We start from the raw sequence: 24,018 nt of genomic DNA, 5'->3' as shown, positions 1-24,018 counted from the left end.
ATCTGCACTGTCATCGATCATCGCCGCGGAAACGATCGTCGGTTAGATAATTGCGCAGATAATAGCGTCTGGTGCCGTCGTCAGACGTCAATGTCATGGACACGCGACATTATACTTCGCCCCGATCGCGGATCTAATCGCCGGCAAGTGCGGTCGCACTGATCGAAATCACCCGCGAGCCTATTTTCTTTTTTTATCTTTTCTTCGCCCCAGCAATGCGATGCAACCGCGGAGGGAAGTTGGGATCCGAACGACGATTATCCCACGACGTTACGTAAAAACTCGTTTACCCCTCCCTCCCCCCCGTCTGATCGGGATGACCCACATATTTCCGGGTCGCGCACGTCTCGTTCATCGATTTAGGAACTCCCTGAAAATCGAGTTATCATATTAATTAGAGATAGCATCGGGTAGCGATGGGATCAAATCGATGCGCTTTGTTAACTTCCGCGCGATCCCGTCGTCGAAGACATCTGTACACTTCTTCGAGTTTTTTGAAACAGTATTTATTACAAACAATTTGACATTGTATTAAAAATCCACTTGACGTTTAAAATGTATTTTAAAATTAGGATTTGGAATTTCTCCTCTGTAAGTTATTTTTATTTAAATTTTAAGTATTTTTACTCAAGATTGTATCTAGGGTTGTAAATAATAGCGTTTAAGATTGTCCTTGGAGTAGCTTATCGTCCGATAAGCCACTCGCGATAAGCTTGACGCCATCGCTATCGGCGACCCACGGCCGGGCATCGGGGAACGAACAGACAAATATTAACCAAGGTAAACCACTCCTGGCCACTACTTTCTTCGACCCACTAACCGGAAAAAGGTCCCTCCTTAACCGCCAAAACACGATTTCCGTGGAATCGATCGGAGGCGAACGAACGGACGAACAAACAAATGAACGAATGTATGAACATACGAGCTGAGCACCTGCATTAATTTCGCGCTGCACTTCGTGTCGTTCGCTGCGTTCCGAATATTTTTCTTCTCTTTCTTCTCCCGCACGACGACGAAACACCCGCGAGAGACTGGACGCGCACGAAAGTGGGTCTTCGGTTAGAATTTGTGTCGCGAACCGTGGTATTCACGGCTGGCACGAGTTTACGGCGTCGGCCGATCGTATCTATGCGCAAAAATTAGAAAATATTTAGAGAGATGAAAATAATTTGATTAATGATATTAATTCTCATGGCTGCATGTCTCTTTTTAATTTTTTTTTTTTACGATAAAGGTATTAATTCTTTTAAAGATTGAGTCACAAAAAAGTTGAGCTGCTAATTTATATATTACATATACTATATTATATAATGCATATAAGATTTTTGATTTATAATTGTGTATTTATAATATCCACAATTTTATTACAACTATAATAAAGAATTTTTCTTTGGAAAGCATTAAAGAAAAAAAGAATATTATTTTTTAAGTATTAAGATTCTTTTATTTACGCTTATTATTTTTTTCAACAGTTGTCCGATAGATTAAAAAAAAATTTATTAATTACCAGGAACTATGTGCGAAGCAATGATATGGATGTCAAAGCAATTAGTATGTGCAATGCGAATTGATGTCACTTGCGCTAATCGTAGATGCATCGCGAGTCATCGAAAATAGTTTCGATAGAAAATAGTAGGTCAGGTTATTACAGTAACCACAAATTAATTGGGACCTCATAGTGCTCATAAAATCGAATTAACTCGCATATATGTAATTTTTTTTTCATTCGGAATACCCATATGCCATTGAACTTTTTTTTTGCGATAGCAATCTAAACGAGTTCAGATGAGCGTATCGCGAAGATCGTCCCCGGGGCGACTTGTCGCTTTTTCTGCCGGAATCCGGATGTAATTAAAGGACGTCGGAAGTCACCGGCGTGACTGTACCCCCTCCCGCGGATATTTTCGTGCGAGTTGAATCATCCGGAACCATCTTCATTCATCCGCGTGCACGGCCGGGCACCTGGTACCGGTTCACCAGAGAGATGGAAAAGTGGACTTCCCGCTTTCGTCGTCGGGACGACGGCGACGACGTCGTAGTCCGATGAAGGACGACGGAGGAACGGAAGCGAACGACGCGACGTGGTTGGCGTGGGGCCGCCTCTGATTTACCTAGAGCGCATTAGAATGTTTAATAATCCTAGCAGCGGCCTGGCGGACAGGTGGTGGTGGCCTGACCGACTTTTAAAGAAACCTTGGGGGGAGTTGGGCGGCATCTTCAGTTGGACATTGGCCTCCGTAAGACGAAGAGTCAGGGAAAAAGAGCCGTAGGGTGCAGGAGACAGGAGAGCACGAGTACGGCTGCCCCCTCGGATTTCTTCTCAACGACCCACAGGTGGGTAGAGTCAGCTACAATTTGTGCGTTCGGAGGGTTTGAGAAACTGGGAAACGCGCCGCGATAAAAAAAAAAACGAGAAGTCGTTCACCAAAGAATCAATCGCCCTGGCAATTAATTCTTTAATGTGGTAATGCGTGATTCTTTAAATAATCTTTATAAAACAATGTATATTTTCTATACTGCTTCTATACGTTTAGTAGAATCGCATGTTTAAATATCAATTAATAAAATATAGAGCTTAAATTTGTAAAACAGAATTAACGAACATTTTCTATTCTCTGCTTCTTTATATATGTTATACAAAATTGACGAAAATTTCGTTTGATATTTGAATTTTTCGTCAAATTAAACGTCACACATGCGGCGCATCAAATTAGATTTAAATACTGTATACATCTAGATCCGCGCCTTACATAATTATGTAATAAGTGCATATTATTCAGGTACAATATTTATTATATCTATCGTGCCTCAGATTAATGTCTTTAAGTGCAGATGGATGAAGCAGGTTATAGAAATCATTTTGTAGATCACCATTTGCGCTCAATCAAACCTTCTCTCGCACTATCACTTCCGCGATTCGCGGTCTCCGCACGAGACACGACGACGCGTGAGGAATCGATCTCACGCATGTACGACACGTCGAAGCGTAGCCCCGACCGTGTCCAGCGCCTTGACCATATGTAACGCGCTTTATAACGGTGACACGAGTGTGTCTGTCCCGCACGTGTAAACTGTAAAGTCGTGCGTCTCCTCGGTCGTGCTACTAAAGTCCGCCATCGAGTCTCTCGAGTAAGCGCCTTTCTGACGCACGCCTTTGACCGTGACCGGGATCTGGGTCAACCGGTCGCTAGCGACTATGAGAGGAACTCGCGTTTGAAACCGGAAGGAGAATACGTTTTTCGCCGTGCGTCTGGAGCGATTTGTCCGATTGTTTATCTGAAAGATAAAAATATCCGCGGTGGTTCCGGTAGAGATGTTTTGATGAATCGGAAGGTAGAAAGGTACGAAGAATTGCCGCTCTATCTCGACGATTGATGAGCGGAACGGGTGTCTCTATTGTTCGTCGACGAGAATTATGGGATAATCATCGGAAGGCGGGAGAAACAATTATGAAACACGTTCAACACACTCTTTTTTTTTGTTTTGTTTAATATGGCTTTGTGAATGGCAAGTTTAACGCGCAAAATTGAGAAGCGTGAAATCTTTAAAGTTGCTCAATCCACTAACGGGCTTTCGGGAAAGAATTTAATAATTGAATGTAAAATAGGCGTACCGAAAGCTTTAATTTAAAATTTAATTACGTAATAGGAAAATATAATGTATAAATCAGATGTAAAAGCTACACAATGACATTTGTCGCGTTAAGTCAGAACAATATTAAGTCGGCACGCGCGTCAAATTTGTAATGCTTTTACGATTTCTATTGTCTATGCCTTCTATCGGAATCGAAAGAAACTGTAATAAGACTGAGACGTGCGTGCCACTACATACAAAATGCATTTTTCACAGTATAATATTACGATCGCATTACATATTCTTGGCATTGTTTCCAGGACAGAGCGGAAGGATGCGATTGTCCACGATTTTTGAGCTATTGCTAATCCTCTTGTTGGTGGCCTTCGCGGCTTACGGCCGAGTAATTGGTAAGAGATATAAATTTGAGGAGAAAATAAACGATAGAAGAAAAAATAAATAAACCTAAAATTTGGAAAACATGAGAATAAATTTTAATATAAATTCTGTTGCATGTATATAAAAAAGCAATAATTATATTGTAAATCTCAATTTAGACTGTTGATAATTTACGTTGATAATTTGCAGATTTTATAGAATTCAGTTTATAATTTTAAATATATTTTATTTTGCATGATTTAAATATATATTTCATATTTACTTTAAATGTTTTTTGTATATTTTGGCATATAAAATTATAAATAGGATTCTATTCCAAATTCTGATACAAATTGTTATCTAAAGCTTAAATTCAACAAAATATTTGCAGATCGCAATGAGGCGACGCATCGGGTGACTCGTGCCGCGAATAACGTGAAGCAGACTGATATAGATCTATCGACGATGTCGCTGAAACAGGCGACCGACAGCGTAAACCGATACTGCACCTGCAACGAGAACATCTGCAATTGCTGTCGGGACTTTCACATACCGCTTGTGCAGCTGAAAGGACCGGGTAATTATCACGCAATGCAATTGTGCACGAAAAATGAAAGTGCAGTGCGGGAACGAGTATAATGCGTTTGTTATCTATAATACCGTCGTCGCGTATTGCGTGTGTCACATTATATGTTTTACATGTGAAGTAGAATTTTCTCTTGCATAGTAAAATTTATTAACTTTAAATTTATACTAAAATTTTTGCAAGGATATTATTTACGAATTATTTCACTGACGATTATTTACGAATTATTTCACTGACGAAAGAATTTTTTGTATTTAAAATTCTAGGATGCGCTTCGTTGCAGTACCTTCAGGGTGACAATTTGGCGGTCCAGCTGAGCTTCGGCGACAACATATTAACCAGCACGATCGTTAACGGTAATCACGTTCAGTAACGGTGACGATTAACAGTTCTCTTCCCGGCACTTTCTCTGATTAATGAACATCTCCCGTGAATTATTTATTACAGAGAAAATTTAAATGAATGGCAGTCTGAAAGCATAATTTTACGCGATGTTACAAAAACAAACAAACAAAATTACTGCGTTGACTAATTATAGCAAACTTGCTAATGAAATACAGTAGGATCTCTTAAATTTCTCATTCATTTAGCGCGATTCTGATAATCGTAGATTTCGAACAATAGCGTCATTACAAATTATGAAAAGAACTAGGTTTCATATAGATAACGTTGAGAGCATGCATCTCTTTATTTGGTGGTCAATTAATGTCGCGTGCCTCGTAAAAGACTAAATCACGCACGTGTACCGCGCGCTCGACAATATTGGCGAGAAAAGTGTGTTAATTGCGCGTGAATCAACGTTCGGTGGACACACATTAGCGTAACGTCCAGGAAGCTATAATCCGACTTTCACCCGGCGTGTGTGTGTCATTGTCAGTGGGACCCGTCGATAGAACATGTACGTGGCGTTTGAAACTTTTACTTCCTTTTAAAGAACGTGAAACTATGCGAAGCTATAATAACTACGTAAAAAATATTATACTTTTGCCCCGTTACACCGGGCAAATTTCACATTGTCGTGCCAGTTCCGTGTGCCCGTGTATACGATTTCTCCGGTATGCATTCGTGAAAAAAATGGATTACGAAGTTAACGGTGACGTGCAGGCGCCACTCGAATTCGTGTCAGTCTAGCGGAGCGAAAGTATTTACACAGACGATTTTTCGAAGATGTCGAGGCGTCGAGTATGATCATCTTTTTTTCTCTCTTTTTTTTTTATCGTATCTGACGACCTCGATTTGTTTGAACTAGACAGGATCTAAATCATGACCGATAATTGTATACATTTTTTTATATATTTGAGACACCTCCAATATTAAAGTTATAAATAACGCAGTTTAATAATTAGATATTTTACTGAACTTTGTATTTATTAGAAGTACATTATTTATATAAAAATTTTGGTAACAGATTTTATACGAAGAAAAATTATATGAAGTATGTGTTTTAAACATTATGAATTTCAGGAAAGAATCCGAAGCCTGTGTGCGTACCGCTACCGGGTGGCTTCACCAAATTCTGTGGCAGAGTTTATTCCATCCAACGCGATGCGAAGAATCACTTTAAGGCATGCCTCGGCTTAGAACTGCAATCCCCTACCGAGTTGGAAGCTACCCTCCGCGTCAGTTGTTTCAGGTATATACTTGTCAATAAAAGTATAACAGTCATTAATCAGTTTGAATTTTCTTTCTCCAAATTCATGAGATATAAGAAAAATTTCTAAGAAAAAAAAAAAAAGAAAATGTAAAAGGCTTAAGCGATGTTTCATAATTTAATTTTAAATTTCAGATTCGGTCCAGAGGGTCTGAAGCTTCGACCGGCCGAGCCGCTTCCAGTTGTCGAGACGGAAGCCGTTTCGGAAGAAGACGACGATGATGATTTTTTCGGGCTTGGCGCGGACGATGACGACGACGACGATGAGGACGATGAAGGACCCGCGAATTCCGTTCCCGAAGGCGCGGGAGCTGACGCACAGGAATCAGACGATGATGACGATGATGACGACCTGTTGGGCTTCAGTGCTCTATTGGATATCTTCACTGGCGACGACGACGTGCCGTCGAGACCTCAATTTACCACTGCGGCGCCGTTATTGGAATTCACGATACCGATTCTACCGCGACCAACAACTCCCTCACCGTTGGAGGATCACGAGCTGCCCATCTCGCCCAACAACGAGCAGGAAATTAACTACGAGGAGGACGACGACAGCACCCAGGAACCGTTCAAGACGGAAGAGGAGGAAGAAGATACGGGATTGATCGAGAGCAACACCGAAGACAACACTGACGAGAACAAGGAACAGGTCACGGAATCCTCCAATAAAATCGTGTACACCGCGAAACCCGATAAGGCGCCAACCGTCAATAAAGTGAAGAAGGGAGTCGTCGGAGACAAGAAGAAACCCACGGTGACGTCGACCAGTGTCAACGCCATCCACGATCCTGAGAAGCCGTCGAAGAAACCCATTAAGGATGAGGACGACGAAGATGACGACGACATTTTAGACGATGATGAAGATATCGACGACGAGGATGATGAAATTCTCGACGATGACGACGATGATAAGGACGACGAAGACGAAGACGAAGACGAGGAGGAGGACGACGACGACGATAAACTGGACGATGAAAAGCACGAAGAGCACGACGACGATGAAGAGGACTTGAAGACCGAGGATTTTGCCGATTTAGACGACGATGACGACGACGACGACGAGGAAGATGCTATGTTGAGTGCTCTTATAGGTACTGGTAAAAGTAAGAAGAGCAAAGAAAATACGAAGACCAATCAAACCAACGTCCATGAGCACGACGATGAGGATGACGGTCTTGGCTTGGGATTTTTTGCTAGAGAAAGGCATTCGGAAAATCATCAAAGCAACATCACGAGGCTTTGAAATTGTACAGACCGTTGCTCCAGTCAGTAGGATAATTGGGAGTTGAAGAAAGCTCATTCTTCTTATCTGGCCATGAGTACGTTGGCCCAACAAAACTCAAGGCGTTTTGTGTCGGATCAGCGGAGCGTTCGTCGAAGATTTGGTGGATTGGTATAATTGTGACAGTGCGACATATTTTTTAACGATAAGATTACAAGAGTCAACGTTTCTCGAAGCGTAATTTCGTGATGGTCTAAAAATAAAACAGGTGCATGTTCTTTACGACATGCTAATATTACTTTATAATGATAATCATAAAAAAGATCGTCAATTTTACAGTAGTTGTTAATTGATTTTATTGTTGGAAAATAAGCGGTTCACTTCGCTATCACAATTATCTTTTTGTGTAGTTAATTTTTTATTTATTGAATAATATGGAGACTGATACGAGATCTTAGAGCGAAGATGAAAGAGCTTTCTTGAGAGAAGGCTCAAATAGAATTGCGTGAATTAATGGGAAATTTTCACGTCTGGGAAACAAGATCCCGGGAAGATTTTTATATAATGCGAGAATTTGAAGGATGCTGTTTATGAGCAAGACTTATACCATATATATTAAATTGTTTGTGACCTCAGCCATAATAAATTGCTCGATTAGTTTAACGTTATTTATTAAGAGCAAATGAATATTTATGATTTATGTATTTATTAAGTTATTTATTGACTCTGTAATAAATAAATAAATATAATGCGTTATATACATATATTATACACCTTTCATAATTATAAATTAATTCGTTTTTATATTTATCAATTTTTATTATAATTAAATGCAAATTAGCAGTAACAAATTAATGGAGTACTAAATCAATTTTACCAGACAATTCTAGAAATAGAATTGGAATATCAATTAATATTATTATTGAAACATATGTATGTTAATTCAGCTCAAGAAACAGGCAAAACTTAAATGTCGGTATAAAATCTATTATTATTATAATAATAATTCAGAATGACATTTCGACCTAAATTGGTCTTCTTCTGCCGCTTTCCAAAATTAAAAACTAGAAAATACGTGCATTATATATAACTTTTAATGAAAACGAATTAAGCTCGCTCGTATTAAAAAAAAAACAGGAAATTTTATCATAAGGTTGACAAACAATTTAAATAGATGTTATTGATAACATAATAAAGATCAAGTTCTACATCAAATAGAGTAAAAAATTACAAAATATAAAAAAAGTAAAAAATTGCAATAGGTATAGTGTCGGTACATAAAAGTCAGTTGATAAAATATGTAACCAATTTATCGTTTCCTATCGAGAATGTGTTATGTCCGGATGTTGTTGGTATTTTTAATTATTCAATATTTATTCAAAAAAATGAGTAATAAGTTTTTTATCTCGTTGAAATTTATTTGTTTATTTAGTTGTTAATTCTATTGTGAATTGCAGGTGTCAAGAAAAATAATTAGCTCGCTAAGTCAAATACGCACAGTTCCGTGACGTACGATCTTTCGAATACACACGCAAGTGATCGTACGTATATATATAACGCGCGTATTTTCTAATTTTTAGTTTGATCTAAGACGGCTGAAGAGGATCAAATTGGTTAGTTAGTGAATTCGAAACGTCGTGACTTATTGTAATAATAGAATATAATTTTATATTTGAGGCCGTTTATTGGCCTGAATTAATTAACATACACTTTCAAAAATACGAGGGATAATTTATAATAATTATGAAAACATATTAATATTTTTAATAATTTTTATATTTTCCAAGATATAACGTTAAAAAAAATCTCTAAACATGCCAATTGAGTATTTTTACACTGACATATTAGATAATTTACACATGAAGTAACCATGTATTTAAGCTCTTTTGCTGCGCAATAGGTAGATTTAAGATTATTTGACACTGTTTAATATGTACGACAACATTAAAAGATAAGAGTTTTATAATAGGTGGGCAAACAAGTAAGATTTTAATAATCAACTCAGGCGTAATACATACGTGTTTTAAGACATACGGGCTCTTATCTTTGATATTTTCTTAAATCATGTGAAACGAAATCTTAAATCTCTTTGTTACATAACGAGAGCACTGGAATAGACGATTGTCTATTTAACGTATCATTTTAGATAAACCATTAAATTAATATACACATTCTTATTATCAAATTTAAAAATTAAATGCTAATTTTCTCGGTATTTGTTATAATTTTAGAAATATAAACAAAGATGTGAAAAATCAAGTTTTCTTTGGAGAAATGCTTGCATTAAAAATTGCGTTTTGTTGTCGAAATAAAAAATAGTTATGTAATTTGATTTGATCATGTACTACGTTTTTGCAAAGTTTCCGATTTTTGCGAATTTCTGGGTAGTTGAGTTTTCTCACAAATAAAATAATTATTTAAATTTTAATCTTTTATTTACTTAAATTTTAATAAAAGTAAAAGTAAATTTATATCTTTGTCTTCAATTGCTCTTTGCAAATGTCAATTGTTAATGACAAAAATTTTTAATTGAGCATTCTTATTTTTCCTACTATGGAAAGTTAATGCATAATTAATGAACCTGGTGTCTCTGTGTCTTGGTCCAACGTGTACCCAATTTCAGTCTTCTGTTGGCATTGAAGCGTGCAGGTTGTGCAGCTGAGCGATCATGTTATCTAAGTGGCTTCTTGTATCTCTTCTGGCTTTAAGTATCCAGAAGATATCTGCAGCCAATTACTTCGGTAATTATACTAATTATATCAAAAAAGGCAGAAATAGTTCTGTGAAATTAATATCTTTCAATTTACATAATAAAAAGGAAAATTAGTAACGCATAATTTGAAAAAAAAGCTCTTACTAAAGATATATGGAACTTCTATTTAAACGCTGTAGAAATACTAGTTTAATTATAGCAGGAAATTATAAGCAAAAAATGTTTTTTTGTTACAAATAGGTGGCAAATTATTGTAGTGCAACAAAAATAGCAGATTATATTATAATAGAAATATATATCATTATATTGTTCTGTGAGAGTGTACAAATTGAAGACAAAATGTATATACATTTAACTAGCACCATATTGTTTCCTTTTAAATAAATTTTATGTGTTTTTTAATTATCTTTGTAAAATATTATTGTTTTTTTAGAGATAGGAATATATATTTTTTAACACAACTTTTTCTTCACGTTTTTGATGTACTTATAATTTTTAAACGTTATTTTTTTAGACGCAACCAAATTCAATGAATTAAAAGAGTTGAACTCGCGTTTCGCACTGCCAGGAGTGACAGACGCGCTGGAAAATATTGCTAGCCCTTTTGCTGGTAACCGTGGTTTAAAGTGCGAGTGCGAGGAAAACCATCGTTCGTGTTCTTGTTGTAATACCGTCAACATAACTAAACTCAACATCAACCATCATGCCTGCACTAAGGTGTCCTTTTCCCCGGAAACTTTATCCGCTAGTCTCAAACTTATAGTAAACGGCAAAGAACTTTTCAGTACAGGTCTTTCTGGTAAGTATGGGTTTTCGTAAAATTTATGATTTACAAGCGTTTTTATTTAATAAAATTTAAATCCGTTAAAATTTGCATACATTAATGCATAATGTAATACATTAATTCGCAGGTGAGAACCCACCACCGTTCTGCGTGCCTATCGCTCCGCCCTTATCCTTCTGCGTGCGTGCCTACAATATTTCCATATCCAGAAGAAGTTTTCATACATGCATTAATCTCGAGGCACATTTTCTGAAATGGACGCTTTTGACTTTGAACTTCAATTGCGTAAAGATGGGTGCTGATGGAATCTCTTGGATGAAGCCCGGAGAATACGTTCCCGACACAGCGGTATTGACAATGACCGATCCAGAAATGAACGAACCGGAAATATTCGATCATGTGGACTTCGAGCCAGATTCCACTGATTTACCAACTAATCCTTCTTTAACTCCCGAGGAAGAAAGTAACATTGGACAGTTAAAAGTGTGATGTTATAATTACGAAATTATATGCATACAAAACGTTATGATGCTATAAATGTATTTATTGTAATTGTTACAGTTAATATATTTTATTTATCGTTGTATAATGTATGCATGTATTTATGATGTAAAGATATAATACATAAAATGTATATTGCAATTGTTTAAATTTGTTTTATTATTCTATAAAGCGTATATTGAAGTGCATGTAAGTGTTAACTATTACAAATTAGAGCGCATTTCTTCTCTTTGTTTCAAAGCTCTTGCTTCAGTTTACAGACAGTGTTTTCGAGAATTTCGCATACACACATTGTTATATTAATAGAGAATCATGTATTAATTTAATTCTTAGTTAATTCTGTTTAAACGCTGCATTTAAAACGCTAAATATTTGAGACACATGACAGAGCTCACAGATCATTTCCAGAGAATCCTGTCGCTTATCCGTGACGAGTTCTAGTCAATTACAAAATGCGGGCGAGCGAGCCAAGCCTAAATTTCACCATAAAACTGGGTCAGTATAAAGTACCCGTTAACCGGCCAGTCGAGTTTCAATCGCTCAGGAAGGAGGCACATCTCGAGGAGATGTCCTCTTGTTTTGCTTGAACGCCAGACAAGATCAAGAACGCAACATGATGAGGGCCGCCCGCTGGCTGTTGCTGATCATCGTCCTCGCGCAATCATGCTCGCTCCGAGAATCGAGAGCCGACGAGGGTTTCACGACAAGGGGAATCGTTAGCGGTGATCTCGAAGATCTCTCGAGATCGCAGGAAGATCTGGAGCAACTGCGGGTACTGTTGAGGCAAGCCGCGAATTCTTCGGCAGCGGAAAACGGCACGGTCACCGCGACCAGACAAGGACCCTGTCAGTGCGTCGGCGGTATCTGTGGATGTTGTTCGAGGATCCTGTACGACACGTGGAAACAAAAAGCCTGCGTGAACGTCACGTACGATCCTGACGAGTTCAGCTTCACCGCCAATATCATGATGAACGACAGAGTTCTTTATACACGAACTGTTTCTGGTAAGCGCAAACGTATAGAACATAAATCGGTGTTGTGACCAATTAATCTCGAAGGATTTATAGATAAAAAATAAATTATCATTTTCATGTAAATTATATTTTTTTCTTAATTTATTTTGTATCTTTGTAGGAAAGAACCCTAGACCAATATGTGTTCCTGTTCCAAGGCTACCGATCGTCAGGGCGTGCGTCAGATTTTATAATATATATTTCCAAGGCAGAAATATTCATCTGTGTCTCAATATGGAAGGAAAATTCCAGGATACTACGCTATTTAAGGTCAGATTTGAAAGTTTATTGCCTGAAGAATATTATTCCTCTCTCTACATACATATATATATTCAAATCTAATAAACGCGCAAAAAATTGCACGTCTTGTTGTATGTAAATGATTATAAAATACTTAAATAATTTTATCCAACATATTTATTTCCACAGGTTAGTTTAGATTGTCTTAGATTTGGTTCAAACGGATTAGCCCTGTTAAAGCCAGAAGACGGAGGTGGTTTAGGCCAAGTAGAAATTTTTCCGGAAGATGTGGACGATAATGCCGACTACGATGACGAGGACGATGATGACGACGATGATGATGATGACGACGACGACGATGACGACGACGACATATTTTAAAAATACTTTTTAAAAGTATATAATAACGATATTATAAATTATGTGCCATGTACGCATATTTATTTAAACATTTATTTATACATTTTAATAAATAATTGTATACGTTTACAGAAAATCATATTAAGCTTGATGTTTATTACAAGAAAAAGAAATGTATATGATATACTTTTAATTCGCGTTATAATATTTCTACTTGCAAATATCGCGTACTTTCTTTTTACATTTAAATAATTAGTTAAATATTAAATAATATAGAAAAAAAGATATATATGCACATTTGTAATATTTGTAATTTGATGTGCAATGTATCTTTATTACAACAATATGCGTTATTTTTTTATCTCGTAGAGAACAAATGCTGCGTGCACGAACATAATGGTGAATTTAACGCTCGTATATAATTCAGAGAGTGGACAAAAACGTTCCGGATATTTTCTAAAGGCTCGCGATACAATAGCTCGTGATTGCATCCTGTATGCTACGGCGAACGGAATGGTGAAAAAGTTGAAAGCGTTTAGTGTAAAACGAGACGTCGCTGGAACTCGATAATAAGTTAATTTACGAGGGAAACGCCCGTAATATTGCCCGTATTTGCCGTAATTAACGTAATGCGTAAATATGGATCTGCGTAGCATCGGTGCTCTCGTCTTCATCTGGTTGTGTCTCGTTCGCGAAATTATCCCCAAAAATAGAAGTTAGTGCAATTATCTCGATTTTTTATCATAATATTCAACATAGACGTGAGAAAATTTTGTATATTTCCATAAATTTTTCCGCGCGATTTATCGAAGAATTTGTGAAGCTACATGAAAAATATATTTTTCTCATTCATTATATATAATTTTTCTATGCGTGTGTGTTTGGATTTATTTTATTAGATGTGTATATCAATTTTTGTAAACTTAAATAGAGAAACATTTATTAGGCACCAACGTATCAAGAGGCTCCCTGATTTATAGAACGGTCTCGGTTGCACGACAGTCATGCAACTGCTCGGTGTCTTACTCGTGTTCTTGCTGCCAAAGCGTAATGATCTTGTATACGAGAAAGGAGAAAGATCGTGAGTCTACAGAAATTTGGCTTGGTATTTAAAATAGTAATTAAGGAATTGAATTACTAATATTTTATGTTATAGTGTGCGTTAATTTCACATATCAGAGGAATGGACTGAATGTGGATGTCGCGTTGAGTTCGGAGATAATCAGCACCAGAACAATCACGAGTTAGTATTTTCGATTTCGATCCGCGCGAATGTAAGAGTATGCACTAAATTTTCGATTTTGATCCGCGCAAATTTAAGAGTATGCACTAAGAAATATATAACTAAAAAAAAATGTATCATTTTCTATGCATTTATGCGTAAGCGATCTTATTCCCGTAAATTTATTTTACAGATTTCAAGGCGTTCCACTTCTGCGTGTTCGTTCCCGGTTGCCTTTTCTCGACCGCGTGTGTCAACATCTTGGAGCTCAATCAATTTCCTAGGCACGTTAAAATAATCATTTTGCTAATAAAAATAATTAGAAATCTGCAACCAAGGGAAAAAACAGAGAGAAGAAATTCAAAATTTATCTCGAACTAGTTAAAATTCTTAAAATTATTTTCACACTACTGAAACTATCCACAACTTGTCTTTAAAAACATTCGTTTTCAATTTGACCTGCAATTTCTAAAAACACGATCCTTCCGTACAGATCGATTACGGCTTGCCTTCGCCTCGACATTTACGCCAAGAAACAACTTTGGCAGATTAATTACGATTGCATAAGCGTATCAATGGATTTGCCAGTGTCGACTAACGAGACGATGAGAATGACGGACACGACGATCGAAGAAACATCCGCGGCAGGAAGTTCATCATCGATGACCGAGTCAGTGACAGAGATAGCATCGAGCGAGACGGCGATTATGCAAACGTCGGAAATGAGTGGCGCGGAAATAAACGGAAGGCCAGAAGAAGTGGAAGATTTCACCGAGATATTCGAAACAACTTCCGAAAAAGTAACGCCGATTAAGTGATTATAATTTCGATTATATAGATATAACGGAATTAAAAATATCTATCGAAAAAGATAAATAAATTTGAGATTTCGTGGAACGACAGATAGCGAGATAAGAGCAACATAGTGAACTAGATGAGTAACGTGCTTGACCGAATTACTAACAACGGCGATAGATTCCTTCAGCAATATTTTATTTTATATTATTATTTTTTAATTTGTCATATTTAATTTTATTTTTTCATCTAAATATCATGTTTTCATAGTGTTAATGTAATAGATATTAATAAGTAATACAAAAGAATAAATTTTATCGTTAGCATTATTAAATTATTATCGAATGAAATGATTTAAGTATGAAATTTATCAAATAATGCAATTTTTTATTGTCAATCACATTAAAATTGTATGAACTTTTATTCGATATTCAATTATAATTAATAATATTACGCCAATTAAATTCTATAATACACATAAGTTATCGTTTTCTCTCAAACTTCCACTTATAAATAGGAGCGGCAGTCTTGGAGCCAGGTTTTACTAGTTTTGGTTTCCTGACCTTCTTGTCTTTCAGCGTCCTGCGCACCTCCAGCTTCTGTTGCACGACCGTCAATTCGCGTTCCCTGTCGATTCGCTTCTCGAGCTCCTTGTAAGCCATGTGTTTCTTTTGCTCGAGCTTGGTGATAGTCTTGTCATCCAAATCCGGCAGCTTCATGTTCTTGATCGCACTCAGCATAGGCCGATTCGTGCGCCTGGACAGAAGCGCCGGATGTGTGTCCAGTTTCTCGGCGAGGTCGAAATTCTTCACCTTGGCATCATCGTACACGAAGAAGGTGTGCTGATTCGGCGTCTTGTTGGCTGCGTCGATCATGTGCAACTGACTCTGCAGCTTGTTTATCTTCTTCGCCTCAATGTTCCTCTTGTACGCTACATATTTGAGATCCTGCGTCTCCATCAGCTTGATCTGCTCAGGCGTATGCTGATCCTCCTTGTCCCTCTCTCGATGAACGCCGTTCACCATTTTGGAGTTGATCATATGAAAGTGAAACTCATCAGGATTCTTATTCAGCGCGCGCTTCCTCAGAAGTTTGATCGTCGCCCGCTTCTCCTGGAAGGCCCTGGCTCTGGCAATGTAGTCCTTCTTCTTCTCCAGTAGCCCCAAGTGATTGCGGACCTCCGGTTGATGACGTTCCCGATGGGTCTTCTGGTTCGCCTTCGTGGCCTTCTTCCACGACGACATTTTAACGCTGCTCTCTGGAAGGTGTTGAAATATCGGAGGATTACATTACACGTGTCTACTCGAGAGTGAAATAAATGCAGAGATACAAGAAAATTCGATATAGTGCACAGAACATAGATATTTTATTTACGTTATGCAGCTTACCTTTTTTTCTTGTGTTCACGAAGAAAACGATTTATCTACACATCCGTAACGACTATAACGAGAGCGGATGATCTCTGTGAAACGTAACCTCACATTTACTGACACATGCTAAAACCACCACATGTACAACATGCTGCGTTCTATTTACGTAATCGGGTGATGTTTTCGAACGCAGCCGAGGGGGAAAAATATTTATTTTTTGTGTCTCTTTAATATTTACGAAGTCTCAAGAATGTGCGAAGAATTTTATTGCAAAATTCGGAAAATTGAAAATAGTTTAGCCTCCCTTTACACACGCCATATATTGACGTAATGACGTCTGCTCGCGTTCACGCTACTGCGCGTGCGCAGAATTCGTTGACGCTTCGCCGTACGCCCGTATGGCGGCGCAGCTGATGCAGGCGGCGTCTCACACGGCAGTCGGCAGTGTCGGCACGCCACGTTCACGTCGTACGGTTCTCTCCCGGGTTCTCCCGTCCGCGGGCGGTCAGTCCGCGTGAGAATTGAGGGGGCTTCGGAGATGTATGAAAACACGCGCGTGTCGCCGCGAGTATTCACGGCGATACAGAATGTCGATATCAAAGAGCTGTCTTTGTGCACGCACAAGGAGATCAGGCCCATCCTGCCGTGTTTGGTTAGGATGAGCCTCATCTCGCCGTTGGACATAACGAAGGACTGCGTGGAGGGTAGAAAGCAAGTCTTGACGATATTGTCCGGCATCGAGTCCGTCAATTCTATTATCGCTTTGTTGTCGATCGATTTCCACGCTCTCGAGACCGACGTGCGACAGGAGCAGCAGTTGAGGTTAGGACATTTACTCTTGTCATTTTTTTTCCATATCGACGACAAAAACTTAACTCGGGAAATAGTTACCTGTTTTTTATTAATGCACAAACGATTATCTGGACAAATTTTTACGTTGCACTTAAAATTATTAATTACACTTGATTACATGTGCGTGTTATTGATTGTCCTTAATTTATTAAGATTGGAAAGATCATTATGTATACGGATTTAGTTAATATTTTCTAGAAAGAGAAATTAAAAAAAAATAGGTATGGATTTTTAGTCAGTAAAAAAACTACCTATTATGACTGAGCTTTATTTTCTTGCTTCTATAAAAATCACTTCAAGTGACTATTCCTAAGTTAAGATTTATTAAGGGATTTATTAAAGAATGTCTGATTATCGAGTCCTTTATATTTTAATGATTCTCAGATTTAGATTGTTATATGGCTTCATTTCGAAGGTGACAATGCTAACACTGTTTATTTCTTCCTCAGACAAAAGCTCGGTAGTGTGCAGCGAGACAGCGTGCTGGCCCAGTCCCTACAGAGTGGCCTGGCGCTGGAGTTTGAGCGCAGCGAATCCATTCGTCGGATCAGATTGGTGCTTAGCGAAATCCTGTATATAGCGTCTCAGATACAAGAGCTACAGAAGAATCAGGAGTTCCAGATCAAGCAGTCGGATCTGTTCGACAATGCAGTCTACATGGAGGAGATAAGTTATGTGATCTGCATCGCGCTTGCTGAACTGCCAACGTTACTGTCTATCCTGGACATCGCGGAGACCCTCCTGCACGTCAAGCACGGCTCTGACATTATTTGTTGGATCGTCGCCAACAGTCCGGACAGTTTCTCGGAGGTGTGCGCTCATCTGATCGCTAACGGGGAACGGCAGGAGGAGTCTGCATTAGGCAGAATCAGGACACAGGCGATCACGATGCTCTGCCAGATGAATCCGAGTCAAGCGTTGGCGATCAGGGCTAAGTGCGTGGAATTGTGCCGGATGCCCGCTCTGGCCATCACTCTGAGCTTGGAACACGAGAACACAAATAGCTCGCAGCCCGAGAGCGACGTGGTCGCCTTCGTGTCTGGCTTGCTGCTTGGCAGCGACCAGCAAGTACGTTCGTGGCTCTCCATGTTCATCAGGAACGGGCAGAAGCGCAAGTGGGAGTCGCAGACGGCCCTGCAGTCGCTGCGGGAGGAGCTGCTCAAACGACTGCAGACGATCGTGTCGCAGAGCACGGACAGTCAGCTAGCGGACTCGCAGGTCGTGCAGGCGAGCGCGCTGCTCAGGCTCTATTGCGCTCTGCGAGGTATCGGCGGCATCAAGTTTCAGGACGACGAGGTCACGATGATCGTGCAACTCCTGACGTCGCATCCGCCGCCGTCGCCGGCCGGCGTCAGATTCGTGTCGCTCGGCTTGTGCATGCTGATCGCGTGTCCCTCCCTGATCGGGCATCACAATCTGGAGAAGCGCAGCATCGAATGGGTGCAATGGCTGGTGCGCGAGGAGGCCTATTTCGAGAGCGCGAGCGGCGTCACCGCCAGCTTTGGCGAAATGCTATTGCTGATGGCGATACACTTCCACAGCAATCAGCTGTCGGCGATCTGCGAGCTGGTCTGCGCCACGCTCGGCATGAAGATACCCATCAGGCCGAACAATCTCACGCGGATCAAGCAGATCTTCATGCAGGAGATCTTCACGGAACAGGTGGTCACCGCTCACGCTGTCAAGGTACCGGTCACCGCGAATCTGAATGCTAATATCCCTGGTTTTCTACCGGTGCACTGCATCCATCAGCTGCTCAAGTCACGGGCGTTCGCGAAGCACCGCGTGCCCATCAAGAATTGGATATATCGGCAGATCTGTGCCAGCGTGCCGCCGCTGCATCCGGTTCTACCGGCCCTGGTGGAGGTCTACGTGAACTCCATCCTGATGACGAACAACAAGACGTCCGAGCACACGAACAAGCCCATCACCGAGAACGAGATCCGCCGTGTGTTTCAGAACAGCGTGTTCGGGGCGAATTTCGACTTCAAGAAAAGTCCCGCCAACGCCATGCAGATAGACGCCGACAATATGGACATCGACACGTCGAAACCCTCTCTTACCTCTCAGCTATTGCTTCTGTACTATCTCCTGTTGTACGAGGACGTGAGACTGTCCAACATGCACATCTTCATGTCGCAAGCCAGAAAGGTCAAGTCGTACTCGACGGAGTTTCTGTCCGAGTTACCGATCAAGTATCTACTGCAACTGGTCCAGCGGGATCAGATGAACTATGCCAGTTTATTCTCGCCACTTCTTCGGCTACTGGCCACGCATTTTCCTCATTTGTCTCTGGTGGACGACTGGCTGGACGATGAGATGATTAACATAGATTCCGCGATCGCGAGCTACGAAAGCACGAAAATCAGCGAAATCGCGATCGTCGAGGCGTTCAGCCACGTCAAAACTTGCCCGTCGAGGACCGGTAGATTGTTGAGACAACTGATGGCGCTAAAACCGACTGAGATCTGGCCTCACGCCGAGTTGATAGTACACTATTTTAAGGATATTCTCGACGAGCAGGTCCCTAGATACATACAAGGTACATTGTTTTAATAATTATTTAGTAAGTCGTACATCCGTTTTTTTTTAAATTAAAATCATTAAATTAATTTTTATTAAATCCTTATTTTAATTAAAATCATTAAATGAATTGTAATTTAAATTTTAACTATACACTAATGTTAATTATTTCGCATAAGAGAGATTTGCATATTATTAATAAGGAACTTACAGGAAGTTTTCTTAATTTCAGAACTTTATAAACAAGTGTGGCTCAGACTTAATACTGTATTACCGCGTTGTCTATGGGTTCTCTCCATAAACGCGCTGCTAATAGAAAATTCAATAGTGAAGAATGTCTTTTTAACACAAGACAATATCGTGTTAGATCCATTGCAAGTATTGAGATGTGACACGAGAGTTTTTAGATGCGCGCCGATTTTATCCGTAATCTTGAGGTAAACGGAACGAATTCTATTAAATAAAGTAATTTTTAAAATTTTTATTTTTGTAAAAATAATTAAATTATTTTTTAAACGATTTATAGGATTTTACAAGCCACGTTAGCCGCCTCGCGATCTCAATTATCCAGACATATGCTGGATAAGCCCCTGACCGAAAAAATCGGGCAGCTGACGAGCGAAACGGAAAGGGAGGATTTGAGGATAGCTTTGGTGGCGGGTCAAGAAAGCGCGGCAGTGCAGATTTTACTGGAGGCGTGTCTGGAGACCGAGGAAGACAGGAAAACTCTCGGGCAAATGTGGTCCCTCCGGGAAATACGGAGTGTCGTGTGCTCCTACTTGCATCAAGTATTCATAGCTGATCCATCTCTGGCCAAATTAGTTCACTTTCAGGTACATGTCGTGACAATGAATTATACAAGTAATATCCTAGTAATATAAATTATGCGTAATAAATAGTACGATACTTTTTATTTTTTAATTAATCGCCAACTGTCTAAATATAATATTAATTTTTAATTTATCATTCTCATGATGTGTGGCTGTCTCTTCCCATAGGGTTATCCACGAGAATTGCTCCCGATCACGGTTTCCGGAATTCCGTCTATGCACATATGCCTCGACTGGATCCCGGAATTATTGTCGCAGCCCGAATCGGAGAAACAAGTGTTCGCCGTTGACTTGGCGTCGCATCTGGCGATTCAGTACGCCCTGCCGAAGGCTCTGAGCGTTTCTCGGCTGGCGATTAACACCCTGATAACGCTACTGGGCGTGTTATCGGCCGAGGATCGAGTCATACTCTTCATGCCGGTGTTGTCGTCGTTGACGCGAATATGCCTGGCTTTTCCTCCATTGGCCGAGGACATCACGGGGTTGTTACTGCAGCTCGGCAGAGTCAGCACGGCTCAGGCGGCACTGGGTGATAAAGCGGCGGATCTGTTATGCCAAGAAGTGAACGCGACATTTTGCACGTTGCTGCAGAAAGCTATATTGCAATCGCGAGTTTACTGAAATGCGACTTGGCCGCAGTACGGGACTGTTAACCATTTCGAGAGTTTTGATGTATTATTTGTATATAAATCTTCTGTATTATCCACCATGTAAAGTGACTATCAATTTTGTAAGCTATTTTTTTAATCGAATACGAATTAGAAATATCTTTCATACACTTGATAGCATTAAGCTACTACGATAAATTAACAGGACTGTTCGACTATCTGTCGATCGAAAAATAACGAGTACACCTACGATTAAGTCGAAGATATGATTAAGACAAGCTTATAATTAGTACTGTTTCTCTGTATCTAACATCTTTTCTTATACATATGAAAGTATTGGTTGTGTGCATATTTATTTTAAATTTAAACGTAAGTACAAAAAAAAAGAATTGTATATTGACATCCCTATATCCTTGTCTTTTTATATAGACAAAAGCAATTTTTTTTTATAGTGAGAAAACATTAACATTTTCTATTTTCTATACTGTTGTGACAGAGATATGTGTAACAATAAAGAGAGATATTTCACGTATCCTCTAGCACGTATTTACAGGATTTATTACATGTTTAAAACACAGATATACTTTCTACCTTTCTTTTCTTTTGCGTCTACAATAGTTTGTCATGTTTTTTTTTTGAGCTGTTAATTCCTCTTACTATTTCCTTTTTCCGTCGTAACGCAAAAGTCATGCAGAAATTATCGTACATCTCGTTTTCTTCGTGAAACATGATTACTGAGGATCGTCTAAATTATTTTGTTTACACAGAGTATTTATGTACGTGTCTTACGCGACATGTCTTAAATCTATGCAGTACGGATGTATATTCGTCATCGGACACGTGTTACATATTTCAGATCATGCATTTGTTTAACACATAAAGCAAAGGGTGTTAAAACTCCAATTTATTCCAAGGAGTTTAACATCAGGAGCTGCTTCAGCACTTTAGTTTGACTTGTCTCTCTGATCTCGCCAGCTAAGAACATTTCGTCCACAACAGTGTACACCTGAAATACAGTTATTATCAGAATTAAATACAGTTGGGCAATGACAAATAAAGTCTCGTGAAATTACGTTAATCAATTAAGATAAAGGAATTAATGGATTCTCGCGAGCTTCATCGAACTTATCGAGGATAATGTCAAAAATGTCATCGAGGAGAAAGAGAAGTACCTTGTAAAAATTAAAGACTAAATCCAACTCGCATACATTGTGGAAGTATTCGTTCAACACCTCCACGAAATTATGTATCGCTTCCAGGTAACAGAGATTGTTGTCGTTAACGTCGACGCAGATACAGAAGTACAAGCCGGCGTACCGCCTGTACACTATCTTGAAATTGCGAAACTGGAACATACGTTTCAACGTTTTTAGTTACAACGCACGTGAACGCGACGAAGAAAGAGTATAACGTCTAGCCGGGCCCAACCTCGACGAAGTTCGTGTGCTTCGCATCTCTGACAGTGACAACCGCATGAACCTCCTCTATCAACTTCTGCTTTTCGTCATCGTCAAAATTCATGTACCACTTCGCTAACCTAGTCTTACCGGCCCTATTTTGTATAAGGATAAACCGTATCTGTAAAGAATAAATATTCGAGGCTTAATATACGCATTCTCGTCTTTTAGATTCAATCGTTTGTATTAACTGTAAATGCAAAATAATTTTCGAAAATGTATTTATTTTACGAGGTGACTTTTAAGCAACATAAAGATGACATGCAATGATCTACTGATCTCTTTTTATGTTTGAATATCACATATTACATTCAAGCTTGTCAAAATAATGTTTCAACCTGACAGAAGTAACGATCAATTAAGTAAATGTCGAAGTAAATGTCAATTAAGAGAGACGACACTTTTGGAGCATATTTTTCTTTACGTATGTTTATCGAATCCAATGGAAGATGTGAATCTCATTTGAAAATTAAATATTTTTATACGTACCATTTTGAAAATCGATTTAGCACTCGGTAAAATGCCTTACGAATTTTTAATTAAATGACAAACATATGATTCTATCAATTCCCCGCCCACCGATCACAAATATCAGGGAGGAACCTAACCTAATTTGAGAGAGGACGGTCTTTTTCGTGTGAAATGCCCTCTCGCACATTAACGCCCCCCCAAAGAAGTGGATGCAAACTACATAGCAACATTCACTTTTCTGCGCCGCGGATATACAATTTGTGGTGCGTGTCCGTGCTACGTCCACCTTTCGAAACTGCGTAAAAGTAGATTGCACAAATATAGATATAATGTAGATGAAATATGGATTCCACATTTGCGATACTCTCACCAATTTGTCTTACAATTAGTTTTGCAGAAACGCTGTTTTTTATCCATTGACTTTATTTTTATATCCTCGTAATTTTCCTAAAAAATATTTGTGTAGTTAATTTAAGTGCATGTTTTATATATATATACATACATTTTTCAATATACTTTATACACTTCTCAACAAAATTAAAGCATCACTTACTTTACCCTCCAAAAATAGGCAAAATTCAAGAGAGTGCAACTTTGTCAAAAATGATCGTATTGAGATGTTCAAAAAAGCATTTTACAGCTTGAAACCTCTACTTTCCAAATCGGTACTTTAGAAAACGATCATACTGATCTTTCATGGAATTACACGGATAGAAAAGGAGACCCGACGAATCTCAAAATTTTTTACAAACTTTGACAAGTTCCATGGCGCGAATTAAAAATCGCATGCAAATGCAGTTTACAGCTTTCGAAAGAGTAAATCTTTAGCTTTAATTTGCTTTTTGTTGAGCGTTGTACGATTTTTC

At 38.9% G+C, this 24,018-nt stretch overlaps 7 protein-coding genes across 9 annotated transcripts; 5 read left to right on the top strand and 2 right to left on the bottom strand.

Moving 5' to 3' along the window:
- The first annotated feature begins 2,219 nt into the window (after positions 1-2,219).
- Positions 2,220-8,148, top strand: LOC105457555 (protein PFC0760c). 2 transcript variants are annotated; one of them, XM_011702277.1, is made up of 6 exons: positions 2,220-2,334; positions 3,894-3,983; positions 4,343-4,528; positions 4,804-4,893; positions 6,002-6,170; positions 6,324-8,148. In XM_011702277.1, the coding sequence occupies exons 2-6, from the start codon at positions 3,908-3,910 to the stop codon at positions 7,432-7,434; spliced, it is 1,632 nt and encodes a 543-aa protein (XP_011700579.1). In that variant the 5' UTR covers positions 2,220-2,334; positions 3,894-3,907; the 3' UTR covers positions 7,435-8,148. The 2 variants fall into 2 exon arrangements, with proteins under 2 accessions (XP_011700579.1, XP_011700580.1); XM_011702278.1 differs by lacking the exon at positions 2,220-2,334 and adding an exon at positions 3,279-3,341.
- An 830-nt stretch (positions 8,149-8,978) lies between these two features.
- On the top strand, positions 8,979-11,561 carry LOC105457554. Of its 2 annotated transcripts, none has more exons than XM_011702275.1 (4): positions 8,979-9,026; positions 10,037-10,154; positions 10,641-10,925; positions 11,038-11,561. In XM_011702275.1, the coding sequence occupies exons 2-4, from the start codon at positions 10,082-10,084 to the stop codon at positions 11,397-11,399; spliced, it is 720 nt and encodes a 239-aa protein (XP_011700577.1). In that variant the 5' UTR covers positions 8,979-9,026; positions 10,037-10,081; the 3' UTR covers positions 11,400-11,561. The 2 variants fall into 2 exon arrangements, with proteins under 2 accessions (XP_011700577.1, XP_011700578.1); XM_011702276.1 differs by having other exon boundaries at positions 8,987-9,026; positions 10,056-10,154.
- An 80-nt stretch (positions 11,562-11,641) lies between these two features.
- On the top strand, positions 11,642-13,045 carry LOC105457553. The gene is made up of 3 exons (XM_011702274.1): positions 11,642-12,415; positions 12,546-12,694; positions 12,854-13,045. The coding sequence occupies exons 1-3, from the start codon at positions 12,025-12,027 to the stop codon at positions 13,043-13,045; spliced, it is 732 nt and encodes a 243-aa protein (XP_011700576.1). The 5' UTR covers positions 11,642-12,024.
- Positions 13,046-13,315: 270 nt separating this feature from the next.
- LOC105457552 lies at positions 13,316-15,395 on the top strand. Its single transcript, XM_011702272.1, has 5 exons — positions 13,316-13,739; positions 13,971-14,105; positions 14,181-14,267; positions 14,440-14,530; positions 14,740-15,395. The coding sequence occupies exons 1-5, from the start codon at positions 13,664-13,666 to the stop codon at positions 15,062-15,064; spliced, it is 714 nt and encodes a 237-aa protein (XP_011700574.1). The 5' UTR covers positions 13,316-13,663; the 3' UTR covers positions 15,065-15,395.
- A 44-nt stretch (positions 15,396-15,439) lies between these two features.
- LOC105457551 (probable U3 small nucleolar RNA-associated protein 11) lies at positions 15,440-16,750 on the bottom strand. The gene is made up of 2 exons (XM_011702271.1): positions 16,430-16,750; positions 15,440-16,299 (listed from the first exon to the last, which is right to left on the bottom strand). Exon 2 carries the CDS (start codon positions 16,283-16,285, stop codon positions 15,524-15,526), a length of 762 nt encoding a protein of 253 aa, XP_011700573.1. The 5' UTR covers positions 16,286-16,299; positions 16,430-16,750; the 3' UTR covers positions 15,440-15,523.
- Positions 16,751-16,863: 113 nt separating this feature from the next.
- On the top strand, positions 16,864-21,763 carry LOC105457549 (integrator complex subunit 2). The gene is made up of 5 exons (XM_011702269.1): positions 16,864-17,233; positions 17,713-19,805; positions 20,019-20,223; positions 20,313-20,619; positions 20,785-21,763. The coding sequence occupies exons 1-5, from the start codon at positions 16,950-16,952 to the stop codon at positions 21,235-21,237; spliced, it is 3,342 nt and encodes a 1,113-aa protein (XP_011700571.1). The 5' UTR covers positions 16,864-16,949; the 3' UTR covers positions 21,238-21,763.
- LOC105457550 (AP-2 complex subunit sigma) lies at positions 21,755-23,326 on the bottom strand. The gene is made up of 4 exons (XM_011702270.1): positions 23,171-23,326; positions 22,653-22,802; positions 22,397-22,570; positions 21,755-22,230 (listed from the first exon to the last, which is right to left on the bottom strand). The coding sequence occupies exons 1-4, from the start codon at positions 23,171-23,173 to the stop codon at positions 22,129-22,131; spliced, it is 429 nt and encodes a 142-aa protein (XP_011700572.1). The 5' UTR covers positions 23,174-23,326; the 3' UTR covers positions 21,755-22,128.
- Positions 23,327-24,018: the final 692 nt, after the last annotated feature.

The sequence above is a fragment of the Wasmannia auropunctata genome, unplaced genomic scaffold, assembly GCF_000956235.1.
Source record: "Wasmannia auropunctata unplaced genomic scaffold, wasmannia.A_1.0 LD335207.1, whole genome shotgun sequence".
Classification (NCBI taxonomy): domain Eukaryota; kingdom Metazoa; phylum Arthropoda; class Insecta; order Hymenoptera; family Formicidae; genus Wasmannia; species Wasmannia auropunctata.
This window is presented reverse-complemented; position numbering and strand designations above follow the sequence as displayed.

Excerpts from the sequence above, each read along its gene's own strand:
- LOC105457549 (XM_011702269.1), top strand. The coding sequence starts at position 16,950 with ATGTATGAAAACACGCGCGTGTCGCCGCGAGTATTCACGGCGATACAG. Across the intron at positions 20,224-20,312 it reads ATTTTATCCGTAATCTTGAG|GATTTTACAAGCCACGTTAG; the intron begins GTAAACGGAACG and ends AACGATTTATAG. Across the intron at positions 20,620-20,784 it reads CCAAATTAGTTCACTTTCAG|GGTTATCCACGAGAATTGCT; the intron begins GTACATGTCGTG and ends CTCTTCCCATAG.
- LOC105457551 (XM_011702271.1), bottom strand. The coding sequence starts at position 16,285 with ATGTCGTCGTGGAAGAAGGCCACGAAGGCGAACCAGAAGACCCATCGG.
- LOC105457555 (XM_011702277.1), top strand. The coding sequence starts at position 3,908 with ATGCGATTGTCCACGATTTTTGAGCTATTGCTAATCCTCTTGTTGGTG. Across the intron at positions 3,984-4,342 it reads GGCTTACGGCCGAGTAATTG|ATCGCAATGAGGCGACGCAT; the intron begins GTAAGAGATATA and ends AAATATTTGCAG. Across the intron at positions 4,529-4,803 it reads TGTGCAGCTGAAAGGACCGG|GATGCGCTTCGTTGCAGTAC; the intron begins GTAATTATCACG and ends TTAAAATTCTAG.
- LOC105457554 (XM_011702275.1), top strand. The coding sequence starts at position 10,082 with ATGTTATCTAAGTGGCTTCTTGTATCTCTTCTGGCTTTAAGTATCCAG. Across the intron at positions 10,155-10,640 it reads ATCTGCAGCCAATTACTTCG|ACGCAACCAAATTCAATGAA; the intron begins GTAATTATACTA and ends TTATTTTTTTAG. Across the intron at positions 10,926-11,037 it reads TTTCAGTACAGGTCTTTCTG|GTGAGAACCCACCACCGTTC; the intron begins GTAAGTATGGGT and ends ATTAATTCGCAG.
- LOC105457552 (XM_011702272.1), top strand. The coding sequence starts at position 13,664 with ATGGATCTGCGTAGCATCGGTGCTCTCGTCTTCATCTGGTTGTGTCTC. Across the intron at positions 13,740-13,970 it reads AATTATCCCCAAAAATAGAA|GCACCAACGTATCAAGAGGC; the intron begins GTTAGTGCAATT and ends AACATTTATTAG. Across the intron at positions 14,106-14,180 it reads TACGAGAAAGGAGAAAGATC|TGTGCGTTAATTTCACATAT; the intron begins GTGAGTCTACAG and ends TTTATGTTATAG.
- LOC105457553 (XM_011702274.1), top strand. The coding sequence starts at position 12,025 with ATGATGAGGGCCGCCCGCTGGCTGTTGCTGATCATCGTCCTCGCGCAA. Across the intron at positions 12,416-12,545 it reads TTATACACGAACTGTTTCTG|GAAAGAACCCTAGACCAATA; the intron begins GTAAGCGCAAAC and ends GTATCTTTGTAG. Across the intron at positions 12,695-12,853 it reads AGGATACTACGCTATTTAAG|GTTAGTTTAGATTGTCTTAG; the intron begins GTCAGATTTGAA and ends TTATTTCCACAG.
- LOC105457550 (XM_011702270.1), bottom strand. Across the intron at positions 22,571-22,652 it reads AGCACACGAACTTCGTCGAG|TTTCGCAATTTCAAGATAGT; the intron begins GTTGGGCCCGGC and ends CGTATGTTCCAG. Across the intron at positions 22,231-22,396 it reads TAGTCTTTAATTTTTACAAG|GTGTACACTGTTGTGGACGA; the intron begins GTACTTCTCTTT and ends ACTGTATTTCAG.